This window comes from Vipera berus (genome assembly GCF_964194415.1).
Source record: "Vipera berus genome assembly, chromosome: 2".
NCBI classification, from domain to species: Eukaryota; Metazoa; Chordata; class Lepidosauria; order Squamata; family Viperidae; genus Vipera; species Vipera berus.
Window position 1 is genome coordinate 121,263,334 of NC_138203.1, and position 16,260 is coordinate 121,279,593.

At 37.6% G+C, this 16,260-nt stretch overlaps 1 protein-coding gene and 1 long non-coding RNA gene across 2 annotated transcripts; one reads left to right on the forward strand and one right to left on the reverse strand.

Moving 5' to 3' along the window:
- Positions 1 to 1,069: 1,069 nt before the first annotated feature.
- Positions 1,070 to 15,960, reverse strand: LOC308663464. Its single transcript, XR_014025404.1, has 3 exons — positions 15,819 to 15,960; positions 14,973 to 15,116; positions 1,070 to 1,424 (listed from the first exon to the last, which is right to left on the reverse strand). It is a non-coding gene; the product is annotated as an uncharacterized lncRNA (long non-coding RNA).
- FOXP3 (forkhead box P3) lies at positions 10,942 to 16,180 on the forward strand. Its single transcript, XM_081319876.1, has 5 exons — positions 10,942 to 12,846; positions 13,443 to 13,617; positions 14,370 to 14,446; positions 14,881 to 14,979; positions 15,920 to 16,180. The coding sequence occupies exons 1-5, from the start codon at positions 12,811 to 12,813 to the stop codon at positions 16,157 to 16,159; spliced, it is 627 nt and encodes a 208-aa protein (XP_081176002.1). The 5' UTR covers positions 10,942 to 12,810; the 3' UTR covers positions 16,160 to 16,180.
- Positions 16,181 to 16,260: the final 80 nt, after the last annotated feature.

The window sequence follows — 16,260 nt, forward strand, 5'->3', positions numbered from 1 at the left end:
GACTCAAGTGTGTGCTTACCATTTCTGAATTGCCATCTCAGAATTTCAACAAGAACAGGAAAACTAATTTAAGAATATACTACTGAAAAAAAAATGATTTTTCTCATTGTGAGATTTGCCTGAGAACACCTGTATAAATACTTTAAAAATAAACAAATTTAATTCAGTAACTTGAGTTAGATTGTGTAAAAGGTGATTTCCCATTCAAGTACTAATTGAAGAAAAGGGGATGCCAATAACTGTATAAAGCCATGTGGAAGAAAGGTCCTGGAATTTATTTTCCCCTTAGTTTTATAGTTGTAATGGTTCTATTCTTAACTGTTTTTTCTTATGAGTAAATACAAAAATACATTTAATACGTATTTCAATTGTAGCTTTCGATAAGGGACTTTAATTTTATTTGGTAGACATGCTACCAAAACTAAAATTCTCTAGAACTAAAATACTGTGATGGAAATATGAAATGTTTCATGGATATAGTGTGCAGCATATAAACAATTGAATATTAAACCGATATAGACTGATTGGTACCCAGTACACATGAGAGTTTCATTTTGAACAGCTTGTCAAATATTGTAGGACAGGTTTTTTTTAAAAAAATAAATCCTGCCTTTTTTTTCATTTAAGGCAGCAAACATATTAATAGTTCTTCCTCCTCCTATTTTCTCCACAACAACATCCCTGTGAGGTGAGTTGGGTTTTATACCAATTAATTAGGCAAGTAAACTTCATAGAACTTCATAAAAAATTTTCTGCGTAGTCCATGGCTGTAATCCATGCAGGAGGAAATTAATTCACTAAAATCAGTAGGACATTTCTGATTAAAGAGTGGTAGGATTGTGCTTTTAAAATGCTTTCTCTGCTTTTAGTTGATCAGGACTGCAAAAGAAATGGAGATAGAGGACAGCTTTTACCGATTAATGCATGTAGATGAGTGTGTTAAAAATATACACCTAAGAAATACCAGAAAATGTAAAAGAATTTGAAATATATTCGTAATATTATTAAACAATATGCACACCAATTTCCCCTTTTTTATAATTATTCTTTTTCAATGTTGTCTTTTGGGATTTATCACATATGTAGATACAAGTGCATGGATGGCATGAATATACATGAAATATACTTTATGTGGTTTAACGTAAAAGTCAGTCTGATGTACTATGACATGTTTTTATGCCTCAAAAGAGGAAAGAAAAAATTAAGTCATTATGTGTAAAAGGGCAGGTTAACAAAACAAAAAAAGATTAAAAATTTCATATTTTCCATATACTGTAGTCAGAAAAAGAAAAAAAAATACCCCTGGTAAGCAGATTGGGCTATGACAACTTCTGTGGCTGTCGCAGGTGGCTTCCTCACAATATAAATACTGATTTGTTTTTGAGGATTCTTCACTATATATCCATCCACTGACCTCATCTGATCTGAAAAGCAAAGCCCCAGGCGGTAAGTTCACTTGGCTTTCCAATTATTCTGAAAAATCAAACTATCAAAGATTTTATACCATTTTTTAAAAATTGGATTATCTACATCACCAACTGTATTCCGTCAAATTCAAAATACTACCTCGCAATACTTAAGGGAACATTTATATTTTCACAAAACATGCTTTACTCAACCTATTCCATGGATTTTATATAAAACAATATACAATGTTTGGTCCAAAACTCAGGATGTGTGCCAGTTTTGTACATGCCAATTAGATGTGCAAATTGAGATGGCATGAATATTGACACTGCCGATACCAATTCCGTTAAACTTGAAACGCTCTAAGCATCATGGTATTTGGCAACAGGATCTCAATGAACATTGCAAATGAATTGACTTGTAGTATTAATTATCTAAATCCTGGCTTCTTAAGTACTATAGTAGAAAATACATATGGGGGGTCAGTATATTTAAAATATATTCAGATTTTCTGAATAAGCTCAATGCCTTGATATATGATATACGAGAAATGATCTCTTAAATGCATTTATTTTAACTTGAGATGTGCTGGGTGGTATTCTAAGATTCACTATTAAAAAATGCTAGATCCACAGATTGTATTTTGACTCAGGAATTCTTGTACGAATAATAGCTTTTATAAAGTTGTAGCAGTTATAAAGAATGCAGAACCTCCAGCACTCTATGCATCTGATGAAATGAGCTTCAGTTCACAAAAGCTTATGCAGTTTATGAAATTTGTAGCTAGAAAACATGCTACCAAATTTCTAAAGCACACATACGGTAACTATTCTTTTTTGGTTTGTGTCATAGGAGCTTGAGCTCCTTCAGTTAAATTGCATGTCTATAGGTTTAGGTCAAGAAGGAAAGAATTTCTTTTAACAGGATAGATTTAATTTGGGGAAAAACCAGTGTCAATGCAAGATAGAGATTAATTCAAACAGCTACTTAGAAGAATTGGACAGTTATTAAAACCTATTAGTTTGGCTAGGTGGAATTTTTGTATTTGGAGGCTGCATGCCTAAATATTAGATGCTGGACATAAATATAATGACTGTTACTTTTATGTCAGGCTTGTTGTTGGTTTTCTAAGAGCTCTAGCTGGACAGTGATGAAACCAATGATTGAAAAAATGGAAAGCAGAACTCTATGGGTTCTCATAAAAAGGTCTTTATAACTGTAACAGATATGGAGGCATCTCTTCTATAAAAGAAAGAGAGTATTTGGCCTTCCACCGAAAATAACAGAGAAAGTTCCATATGATGAAAAACTCAATATATGCAAGTAACACTTCGAGCTCTCTCTCTCTCTCTCTCTCTCTCTCTCTCTCTCTCTCTCTCTCTCTCTCTCTCTGTGTGTGTGTGTGTGTGTGAGAGAGAGAGAGAGAGAGAGAGAGAGAGAATCTGAATTATTACTGAAGCAATTCAGTCTATGAATGTTTAAATTTTGAATTATTACTTCCCATGAAATCTAAACATCCTTTTCTGTTTATATATTAAATGCAGTTATTTATCTCTAATGGTAAGCCAACATTCTTGTTCAAATAAATGTGCCAATATAGATAAAATCACATATATTATAATACATGTGGAAAGCATTTTTTTGTTTTTGAAATTGTAAAAGTGCCTTATTTATTTGCATTAAAAATATACGGTAGAAAGTTTCTGAAAAAATGATGGAAGACAAGTTAGCCCAGACTTTTCTCTCTCTGAACCATTGCAATCTGAAAAGGTAAAACTAGGATATATAAACAGTTTGCAAGAAAGAAAATTTTAAAAAAAATCGCATGTTTTTACTTTGGGTTCATCTCTCAGTTGTGGATATAAGAAAACAATTCCACTTCATGAACCTGGAGCAACTATGCAATAGGTTAACTTTTCAATGTCAGTCATAATTTATATAATAAATAAATTTGACTTAAATATTATATAACAGAATTTAGTAACTGTATGGATCACAAATCACAAATGGGTTTCCAGAACTCATATACTAAATCAGTTCAGGATCTACTTTGTAACTTTTGGACATCAATGCAGTGACAATTGGTTTTGCAGTTTTACCACTATTAACTGAGAGGTTGAAAGCAGTACCACATATGAGATTAAAAATTAGGATAATTTTTGAGCAGAAATGTAGATGAGAGACAGGAGTTTAACTTTTGTCTTTTCCTTTGCTCTTCTGCTTAATACATTTCCACTCTTTTTCCCAGTGAGTTTCAGATTTTGTACTTCCCTGTTTTATGGATGGGAAAAATTGCAGGGGATTTATAGGTGGGTAAAAGTAGTTGTTCTGTGGTGTTCTTGGTACTTCAGTCTTTTTTGAGTGGTTGTACACCAACAAAACTGTTATAATCACTGTATGTAATATTACATAAAGTCTTGGATATGTGCATTTATGCAAAGTAATCCAACCTGGGCCTAATCTATAAATTCAATGGTCAGTGAGTTGTAATTTCTGGATCATGTTTGGACTTATAAGGTAAACAGCATTGCATAAGATACAACAATGCAAAATTAGTTGTTCAATTTCCCATGAATAGAACTTCCCCAAAATTAAAAAAGAATCATATTAGTTGTTTTATTGAAATCTCATGTACAAAATGGTTCTCCACAGAATTTCAATCTATTATTTAATGTCAGCTTGAAAGGATTGTCTAATTCTATTATATAATTAACATGGACATCATGCATATAAATATCTTTTTAACGGGAACACTTTTACACTTTTGGAATTAAAGAGTTTGAAAAACAGATGGTTAAAATTGTGAAATGGATTTTCAGGGACCTTCCAAGGCTTTCTGCTTCCACTTGTACAAGAAAATCAGAAGGGAAAGTTTTCTTAAGGATTGTCATCTTCACAAAATCCAGGTTTCTCTGTTGCAGCCATCTTTCTCTCTCCCTCTCTCTCCCTCTCTCTCTCTCTCTCTAACAACATTCAGCATTTAGCATATAATTTCCAGCCTATTAATTTTATGACAGCCATTCAAATGTGTCTTTTAAAAAGAGAAGTCAAGAAGTGGAACTATAATAACAGCTCTTTGTTTTGTTCTTCAGGTATCAACATTTTTGTAATTGCAATTATAACTGTGAATTGTTGTTTATTTTGGTGTTTTAGCCTTTTTAGTATCAGAGGGGTAAGTTGCTTGGAATCCCTTTGACTGAGTGGCAGTCAATCTAGTAAATAAATTTAGCAATGTTTATAGATAATTTTAATCTGTAGAAACTGCAGATCCTGTTCCATGTTAGATGAACTTGAGAACACATGGTGTATTTTAGGCGTTTCTGGCTCATCCACTTGCCAAGAGGGGAATTTTTAACCCCACAAAAGTGGTTCGATACTTGGTTTGACGTATAGGAAAGTTTTTATATATGGTACCAGCCAGTTGTGACATACATTTTCGGGGAATGTGGATCAGTGGTTTGCAACCCATTGTGCGGAAGCATTTTCTTCTCATTTCTACAAAATAAGAATAGGCTTTGGGTTTGCAAAGCACGCTGATAAGAAACAAGATGGCATCAAAATTGTGGGAGGCAAATGAGTATTACTTAGGATGAAGTTATGGGCCGGGAACAGAAATATTAAATTACAAGTTTGTAATCATACGAGGGGATAGATTTTACATTTAGATGACTCCCTTCATTTTCCCGTGTGCAATACTTTCCACTGTTAACTAATGTGCTACTTTTTTCTTTTCATATAGTCATTAGAAAGTATGAAAGTCACAATGTAAATTCAAAATTGTAACATGCCAAGCAAATATTCAAAAAAGACACTTCTTGAAACAAACTTAATAGACATTTTTAACCATTGTATTTATTACTGAATCTTTTCTATGATCTACTGTAGTTCCCTAAGATATAGTGAGATTTCTAACAAAAGCTTTTCAGTAATTTCAGTGATTTTTTTTACAGAGAAAGAAGTCATAATTCTTAAAATAATGGTAAACCTAGTAATTAAGATATGGCCTATATTTCTGCTTGAAACGTGGAACTACATAAAGGACAGGATCATAATATAATGTATTTAGTATGACCTGATATGTCTACATTTGACTGATTATATGCATCAAGTCAGTGATGACTCCTACTGATGCATAAATAGATTTTATCCATGAATACATCTTTATTACTTTGAAGTTATGTTTACCTTCTTCCCTGTTTAACTTTATATAAATCCTATGATAGATCTGATTATTGAGGGAAAGTTGTCGTTCTTTTCATTTCTTTTTCAAGAACATTATATATTCATTTTTCAAAAGGAATTGTTTCCTACCAATAAATTTCACATATTTTGGAAACTGTATTTAGGTGCAATATTTTTTTTAGAAAGTCTGTTTTATTCAGAAATTCTGCAGGTATACATTCAGGAGGTATGCCTGTGAACAATTTGCATTTCCCAATATCTGTATTGTATGAATAGGAGTTTATTTCAATGATTGATCTTTATTATTTCAAAATAATTCCTCTATATGTTAAAAATGAAGGTTGCACTGTGATCATCCTTTTTTAGCCTTATTTTATCCCTTGACAAGGCAAAACACATTCATATGCCACTGACCATCGATTCCCTCTGATTAATATATCTTTGGATCACTGAGAAAAATAATTTTTTTCTGTAGCAAACATGAGGTTGGGGAAAATGTGCACAAGGATGTTATAAGCAAACATGCACACTCATTTAGAAAATCCAAGTGGAGCAAGCTTCTCAATGAATACACATGGATGTTTAAAAGCATGTGTACATGGATATTTTACTTGCCAAGCTTCCTATTTATTGATGTTATTTTCTAGGAATTTTCTTTGTTGTGGCACAATATATTCTTTATACAGATGTATAATCCTAGTAATGAAATAAAGATTGCTGAATTCTTCAGAAAAAGAAGTGTAGCACATCTCAAAATCATATTAGTAATAGTAAGAATCAGGTAGGATGGACTTTACAGCTACATTTGGCCAAAGTAAAGGCTATGGCAGAGGTCCCCAACCTTTTGGACACCAGGGACGGGTTCTGTGTAGAGAGGCTTTTCTGCGGACCGGAGGGTGTGTGGTTTTCTGTGCTGCCTGCATCCCACAGATAGGGCTTTGCTTGTTTGTTCAGACCCGTTGCTGGCATACCAGTACTGGTCCACAGACAGTGGATTGGGGGCCCCTGGGCTATGGTATGCTTTAAGAGTCTCTTGAGTATTTTATGTTGTAGACAAAAATATAAAGAAATAAAACTAGTTTGTTTTATTTATTAAACAAAATTATATGGCCATGGATCTATCAGAAAGAATTTTGGATGGCAAGGAAAAATAAATCATAATTTTCAAAAATAGAAAAACAATAGTTTATAATGCAGTTTAAAATGCTATTTTGACAAGAATTTCAAATCAGCCTTAATTTGGAAACCTCAAAGAGGTAGAATCAAATTCCACGTCAAGATTCTTTTTTTCTTACAATAAATTAGAATTTCATCTATGTCCGGGTTTTCGAGGTTTGATAATAGCAAAAACAGAATTAGCACGGTTGCCTAAGAAATTACAAATTTGGCTGAAATTTATACTGGACAGCTGGTTTAAAATACGAAAAGTAATTGTTCTACAGTTAAAATGAGTTATTTTCTAAAGATCGACTCTGCTTAACAAAACAATCCACATACGAACTAGAATAAAACTACAACTCCTAGCATGCCTCGCAGTCTCCTATGTTAGGCTAAGCTGCCATTTCCTTTGTGAAAGAGGAGACGCAGCAAACAAAAGAAACTGCCTACAACTCCCAAAAGGCTATGCAGGAAAAAAAGCAACAGCTTCTTTGACCCGCCCCCTTTCCGGAAAAGCAAAATTGTACTGTACATTTATAGGCTGCCCTCTCGCTGTCAAGTGACTGTAGGCAGCTACATGATCAAGTTGTAAAGTACAGTATTCCTTTTAAGGCAATAGGAAACGCTGCTTTTCAGTTTGAGGAGATTTTTAGATTGTATGTAGATACTAGATTGTATGTAGATACTAACTAGACTATAATGGAACTACCCTCTGTTTTTGCAAATATTTCAGGTAATAAGACTTCCTTGGAAATAATAACAATAATGGAATTGAGAGGCTGTGAAGCACCACATGTGTTGAAAGTATATGTATATTATTTTTAAAGGTAAAGGTAAAGGTTCCCCCGCACATGCGTGCTAGTCGTTTCCGACTCTAGGGGCCGGTGCTCATCTCCGTTTCATAGCCGAAGAGCCAGCGCTTGTCCGAGGACGTCTCCGTGGTCATGTGGCCGGCATGACTAGACGCCAAAGGCGCACGGAACGCTGTTACCTTCCCACCGGAGTGGTCCCTATTTTTCTACTTGCATTTTTACGTGCTTTCGAACTGCTAGGTGGGCAGAAGCTGGGACGAGTAACAGGCGCTCACTCTGCTACGCAGCACTCGGGATTCGACCCGCCAAACTGCCGACCTTCCGATCGACAAGTTCAGCGTCCTAACCCACTGAGCCACCGCGTCCCATATATTATTTTTAGACAAATGGAAATACATTTGCTCTTTTCTTCTTTCCAGCTAGTGGTTCTCTGCTAGAAAAGCATCAAATGTGTTTTTAAAACTATGTCAGGGACAGAGAGAGGAAGAGTCCATGGCAGTTACCAACATTGCTTTTTCTGTCAGGCACTTTGAAGACTTAGGTCTTGACCATGTAGGGAACAGGTGACTGAAGTGTATGTTAATTTGATTAAATTTTATTCCAGATATTACCAGTTCTCAATGCCTGGTCCCAAGGCATCCTGTTCACAAAGTTCCAAGATAATATTTCAGCCTAGCCTGAGAATAACTAACCAGAATCGGCCATCTGTGGTGATACGGGCTGCATCATATAAGCAACCAGTAAGTCATTGTGACAGTGAAGGTGATAAGGCTTCCTGAGAAATCTATCCATCCATTGCTGTGGTTTTGCTTTCAGACAAGGTTTTTTGGAAGTGGTTTGCCCTTGCCTGCTTCCTAGAGCTGAGGGACTAGCCCAAGACCATCCAGCTCGTTTTGTGCCTAAGGCAGAACAGTCTCCCAATTTTTAGCCTGATTCTTTAATCGCTATGCAAAACTGGCTCTCTAAAGATCTACATTAGAATTCTGATTCTCCAGAGATAGTAGCTTGATCTTGGGTATGCATGTAATTTATCGAAAATATTTTTAATATTACCTTTCTTGGCAATATTCAATTTCTAACAAATAGTTAGATATGAATGTAAAAGCAGCAGTTGTTAACACACTGAACATAAATATATGCAGAATAACAGCTTACCAGACAATAGAGGGTCAAAAGAGAACTTTGTACTTTCTACATCTTTGTATTTCTAGCTCATTAGCGAGTCAGTTTTTCCCCCAACAATCCACTGAACTGCTGTACAAACTAATGGGTTACCTATGTGCTCATTAGCCTTTACAGTGGCATGTGAACCAATTCTATATTTTTGGAGACATCAAGTGGCAGATATTTGCCTTGCGAAATGTTGAGAATTATATTGCTGTCTGGATCCAGCAGTAAAGGGCATGGTTTGGAAATGTGCGCTGAGCATGTGTCCTGGATATATGAGGAGAGAGGCTCAGGACAGCTCTGCCTTATGATCATTGGACAGCCTTCACCAATGCAGATGTGTTGGACTGCCAGTTGGGTAGGCACTGGTTTGCATTCAGAAAATAGAGGTGCTTCAGGATTTGGGGCCTGGAGTTCCAATATAAAGTTTTTACTCCACACATTTTTTACTCCCCTCAGAACATCCATGCGGATAACAGTCAGCAGTTGCAACTCCTCCTGCCGCTTGCTGACTCAGTCTTGCCACCAGATCTTCAGCCAGCAAGCTCAAACCATGATTTAGCATCTCGTAAGTAGGAGCTGGGGAACCAGGGTACATGGGCCTGGAGCTGCTTCCCTGCCTTCCTCTTCTTTCTAACCAGTTTTGTTTCAGGGATTAACACTGGAAAAAAGGACTGGGTTCACCGGGCTGCTCTTACTACATCACCCACCAGAGAAAACTCTCAAGGAAAGCAGCTTCGCACAGATTCCACCTCTTGTTTGCACCAGTACCAGGAAAGGTGAGCCAGTCTATCCTCACTACCTCTGCCTACTTCTTCCACCAAAAGCATCCCTCCCAGATATTTCTACAAATATTAAAGCAGAGCTTTTGCTATTTCCCATCACAATTTGGTCCACTGCTGCAATTCTTCTCGGAGTTCAGAAGGTTTTGCTAATCCTTTGAACAGCGGAAGGTGAATGCTACAGATGGAATTATAGGCTGACTCTGCCAACAAAGTGAGATGAAGCAGTTGCCCTAAGTGGCAATTCCCGGGGAATCAAGCTGGCTGGATGTAACCATGTGAATTGCTCCATATGTTCTGGGCAAGAGCCAGCTTGGTGTAGTGGTTAAGGCATCAAGCTAGGAACTGGGAGACCATGAGTTCCAGTCCTGCCTTAGGCACAAAACCAGTTGGGAGGCAAGTCACTCTCTCTCTCTCTCTGTTCTAGGATACAGACAATGGCAAACCACTTCCAAAAAAACCTGCTAAGAAAGCTGCAGGGATTAGTCCAGGTAGTTGCCAGGAGTCAAAACTGAATAGTCAGTACTCAATATTCAGTACTCAATATTCAGTTTTCAGTTTACTTGCTTCGGTACAGGGAAAGTGATCGGTCTCTCTGGTGATTTTATCTTGTCCTCTGGCAGGAAACAAAAAGTGTTTGACCATGTCTGTATTCAGCTTACTTAACAGGGAGTTCTACATTGGCGTTCACATACTAGTTCCACCTGTTCATTCACATATCACACAATTACTTAATGTATACACTAACATGCTGTAGAGGCAGGACACGGAATTAAGGCAACTAGCCCAGCTACCAAACCCACATCTGCAGTTTCATTACAGCTTTCAGAATTCTCATCCAAAACACTGGGAGAGAATTCTGAGAGATATGATCCAACACATTTGAAAGAGGCTAGAATGGAGCAAATGACTCAAAAATTGTCTGCACAACCCTTGTATGGATGGAAAACTAAAGGACCATCAGTCTTCAGCAGTTTCTGTTTGGACTCTAGGATCAGGCAGATTTGGAATGCTCCAGGTCCATTAAGGAGTACCACCCAGTGGGACCTAGGAAGTTTGCCTTCTTTCTCATAGCACCTCCCTCTAGAACAGGGGTAGGTAACCTTGGCTCTTTTATGACTTGTGGACTTCAACTCCCAGAATTCTTAAGCCAGCCATGCTGGCTCAGGAACTCTGGGAGTTGAAGTCCCAGTCATAAAAGAACCAGAGTTGCCTATCCCTGCTCTAGAACAACACGCACCCCTCGAGATATATCTGGCCCTACCCTGGCCATGCTTCTGGAAACCAAGCTCTTCCTCAGACCTTGTATTAGTGTATTAGGTCCTATGTGTGCTTCATTGCTTTGTTTTGTTTTGAATTGTGGGTTTTCCCCCCTCAGGGTTAGGATTTTAAATGGTATTTTATATCATCGAAGCTTTAGAAGAGTTGGGACTTTATAATTTAATAAAATAAAATAATGAACATGTTGCACATAGGTTCGACAGCTTCATAAACAAGTTCTCCAATTATATGCAAAACCTTTCATGTGTAGATAAGCTGAGTTTACTGCTTCACCTGTGTTCCATTTCCTACTTACATTCATTAGTAACATGGCACTACGTGGGCCCCATACCACAAACACAATAAAGGCATGTATTGCTTGTTAAAAAAAATTGCTGGGGATAAATTCTAAACATTTTTAGGATGCTAACCAACCAGTATGGTTGAACAAGTGAAACTATGTTGAGACAGCCTGAGCTAAAACTGTCTGAAAAATATCTGGATGGTATTGGCCTGTTATTACTTGCCAGATTCTGCCCTAGTTCCATTCTTCTCCCATCAGATTCTGCCAGCCTGGTGTGGCCCCTTTTCCCTGCTCATGGATAACGAGGACAGACTTTTAAATGAAAAAGTTGGCCTTAGGGTTCAAATTATGGACTGTTTTCAGATTGAGCAAAATAACTCAAATTGTGCAATGAATGGGGCATTCTCCTTGGCTTGGGTGGCTTTTCGTTCTGCTCTGGGTCCAAATAGGCTCAATTCCTGAACTGCCACGTTCAGCCAGATCCCTCTTTGAGCCAAGCAAACATTGTTACCATGGTGCCCCACCCAAAGCTCCAAGTATTCTCCTCTAGTTCCCAGTCTCTGTCCTTGAGGGTCAGGGACAGAATATTAGGAACTAGCAACATTAACTACTATATAGGTAGCTCTTGATGTACAGCACTTCATTCAGTGACTGTTCAGTTACAATAGCACTGGAAAAAAGAGACTTATGACCATTTTTCACACTTATGACTATTGTAGCATCTCCATGGTTACATGAGCAAGATCCAGATGCTTGGCAATTAACTCATATTTATGACAATTGCTGTGTCCCAGGGTCATGTGATCACCTTTTGCGACCTAACAAGCAAAGTTAATGGGGAAGCCAGATACACTTCACAACCGGGTTACTAACTTAGCAACTGTAGCGATTCTCTTAACAATTGTGGCAAGAATGGACGCAATATAGAGCAAAACTCACTTAACAGTTGTTTCAATTAACAACAACATTTTTGGCCTCAATTGTAGTTGTAGGTTGAGGATTACCTGTAGTATCAGGTTTAAATGCATAGAATGGCTATTTTTATAAAGCACTTTTTTGCCATCTAATTTGAACCAATAGCAAAAAGCAGTTCTTAACAGCTGTTGACAATCTTACCCGTCTATTTCACACTTCTGCATTTCTTACGAATTCACTACATTTTAACACAGAGAGCTCTAATCCCAGTTCTGATGAACCATCACCACCAAAAAGAGAGCCCAACTCTTTCCAGAGTTGCTTCTGAATTTCTCAGCTTCTCCTTCTTCCTGAAATGCCTTGTACTATCAACTTTGAAGGGAAAGGTGATGACTCTGGCAACCCATTTCTGTGTTCAGTGGATGTAAGGAAGATTCTAGGTTGAATGTAATCATTTACGCCCACCAAGCAAAACAAAACTTTGCTTTACTGCTTCTTCAGGATTCTCACTGTCTTGAAGTTGGCGCTGATTAGAAGCAATCATAGGATAGCAGTTTCAGTTTCGGGTGCCTGGTTGAATGCAATCAAGCTGTCTATATTCTGCACGTAGTAGCTATTACAGTGTTCCATCCTGCCTAATGTACACAGATGACTCAACATTGAAACACCACCAGAGAATGACAAAAAAGGAACTTTGAGGGTCAGTGATCAATATAAGGTTTGAAAAAAGTGGAGTTGGGTGATACGACTAAATTGGCCTGTGGCTATTGTCATTTGCAGAGTCACATACAGGGAATGCCGAGCAGATAATACTGAGTGGCAAATGCAAGAGGAGTTGGTGCGCAAATTAGAAGATCGGGTGAGTGCAATCTTGACAGAAAGGGACGTGCTTAGAGGAAATCACATTCCACTGACTAATCTAACTGCACCCAGCCTAGATTATCTCCCATAATTCTTAGCTATGGCTATGCTAGTTGGGGGATTCTGGAAGATAAAAGCCCATAAAACTCAGGATGATCTAAATCAAATTGAGTTCTCCGTGTTATGTCACTTCCATAACCAAACATAGTAACAAGAGGTATTATTAACCATTTCAGGGCAACCCTGAAGTTTGCAAACCTATCACTTTCAAATGGGGAAAAACCTCAAAGCAAGAAACCCCCCCCCCATAGCCAAATATAGTTTAAATGTGTTTATACTTATTGTTCAATCCCTAAAAAGTTGGAAAGAAGAATAGAATGGAAAAATTGCAAATACAAATGAAGGCAGAGGCACAATTTTAAGACATCCTTATATTCCCAAGCTCTGGGCTCCATCATTGTTAACTATATGAAGAATTTTCCTATAATGTGGGGTCAGATGACATGATAAATGGGAATATGCATATTCTCAATAAAGTTGAATGATTCATTTAGAAACTGACTGTAGTTTTCCCATCTTTGTTCTCTGATGCAGCTGGCACAAGAAAAGCAGAAACTGGCTGTTATGAGGGCAGAGCTAGCATTAACCTCCCATTCACAGCTTCCATATGGGTCAGGGCTCATCTTTTCCCCACAGACCAAAGGGCCAAGGAGTGAACTTGTGAATGAGATCTGTGTTTCCAACCACCACAGGGTAAACAGCAATTCAGGTGAGAACTGCTAAGTTTGTAAGCCACCCTGAGTCTTCGGAGAAGGGCGGGATATAAATGGGATTAAAATAAAATAAAATAAAATAAATTGTGGGAGAGTAGAAGCAAGCTCAATTTCTAAATTTCAAATGTTAAGATTACAGGAGTTTGCATCAGGATGAAGGATCAAGTTCTGCTATTTGTCTAGATAGGACAGGAGGACAATTACAAAAAACCACCTGGGACGCGTAAGGCTGAAGAGTGAGCATTAAAAAAAAGCAGAATGGTGTGGGTAGAAGTTGAGCCATTTTGAATGGGAAAAACTAGAGTCTGCTAGACCTACGTTCTAAGTTCTGCTTCAGAATTCTAGTTTCAGCAATACTGACAAAGTGAAATACAACCTAGGTTCTAGGCCTTCACTTTATACAAATAAGAATCATTTATTTGCTTAATATGTAGAGGCAGTGCCACTTAACAGCTTAAGTCCATTGATAAACAAGTTTCTGCACTTTATGAGGCTGCTCAGCATGATGGTTAGTTAGATCCAGTAGGGAGCTAACCAGCAGCTTCTGGATTTATATGGTAGTGAATTTTTATTTGCTGTACCTGAAGACTTGCTTACAAGTTGTCAGAGTCAGCTTTTACATCTGTAGAAGCAGTATCAGATTTCTAGTATTTAGAAAGCAAAGGCTTTCAAGAAAGCAGAAAGGAAATAGGACCGGAAGACTCCAGAAAGTAGATGATTGCCTGAGTAATTACTTTTGTTACCACAGTGAAAACCCCCAGCATGGACTATTACCGGCATACCACAACCCGCCCACCCTTGACATATGCTGCCCTGATTTGTTGGGTAAGTTATTGCAAAATATGCCAACTTCACACAAATAGCAATTTTGACTGTGGCTGTTTTAAAACAGGATGCATACTTTTGCAAGCTCATTCTCCTCCAATCCTACTTCCTTACAGTACTGAACGCACTTGCAAATGATGCTGTTTCCCCTTATGCTCTTACCATACACATTTTCTCTTCCTAGCTACAGTAGTATCACATATCCACAAGTACTTATTCTCTGTATTTTTAAAAAAGTCACATTTTACCAATATCTATTTTTGTAAGCTGCAGCTTCAGGTGTGTTATGGAACTGCAAAACTCAGGTTGTTTGGGGGTGATAAAAATAATATTGGGACAAAGAGGCTGCTGGTTTTCCTTTGTACACAAACATACCAATGTCCTTTTCAATAAAGAGGTATGCTATGAAGTACTGATGTTGTTATGATTTGCAGGCCATTCTAGAATCTCCCAAGAAACAACTCAGCCTGAGTGAAATTTACCATTGGTTCAACAATTTTGGCTACTTCAGACACAACACTCCTACCTGGAAGGTGAGCTGATCTCAGGTTTGAACCCCAAAGAGGAAAGATGAAACTGAAGTTTGTGGGAAAAGAGGTGCTTCCATGTGAAATTGGCAGGAAAAACCAAAGTAACCAAAGTACTGCTAAGCTTGTAAGCCGCCCTGAGTCTTCGGAGAAGGGCGGGATATAAATGGAATTAAAATAAAATAAAATAAAATAAATAACAGAAAAGAGAGAGAGAGACGTGCCTGAATTAACTTCAGAATTTGGAAGTAAGCCTAAATATTTCAGTTCAAAATATAAACAAATCACAGAAGCACACCTAACTGATTATGATGAGAGTAAGTCACTTCTAGGCAAGATTTGTGGCATACAAATGTAATAAATAAATAAATAAAAATAAAAAATAAAGTTGGAAATTGAATATAAAATACGAGGAAGGAATACCCTGAAACAATTGGGCACGACTTAGAACTATACAGAAAAAACTTCAGAAATACTGAAGGTAATTGATTCCACCCTATGTAAGAGTGAAAGATCTCATTCACATGCAAATGGTGCTAGATACCAAAGTCTTAAGACAGCATCCCTGGAAAGCAAAGCCATGTTTTGCTTTAAACGACTATAATCTATCCAAATGGGGCATACTGGGGATAGGGAGACCAATGAACTGATTTGGTAAGAGACAGCTGCTGTTATAGAACGTTACCTAGTTCTATAATAGACCCTAAACATATTCTTGCTAACAATTTATAGATGATTTGCTTTAGAAATTAAGTTCAGAACAAGTTAAGCTCAAAGTTAAGGGGTAGAAGAGCAAATAAAGGAGCATTAAGACCAGACTGTAAAGAGAATATCGGGATATCTACCTTTTGAAAGCATGGGAAAGGTGATTTGGAAGGCAACCTGAATGAAGACTCTGGCTTGAAGGATGCAAGTTTAACCATCACTGTCTTTCTTCAATCCACAGAATGCTATTCGACACAATCTGAGCTTGCACAAATGCTTTGTGCGAGTGGAGAATGTCAAGGGAGCTGTCTGGACAGTGGATGAACTTGAGTATCAGAAGAAAAGGACCCAGCGTTGTGCTACTTATCCATACCCAGTTCTGCTCAACCAAGGTGTGCATGGTTCTGTTGCACCATTCGAACCCACTGGTCAGCCAAGAACACGTCTTCCCACTTTTCTGGTTTCCCAGGAACCCCTGTGAGCTGGGCTGACTCTCCCCCATCAGACACAAAGACAGCAGTGTTCAAGACCCTGTTTCCAAGCTATATGGATGGAGAAGCACCAAATTTGGAGGCAGAACAT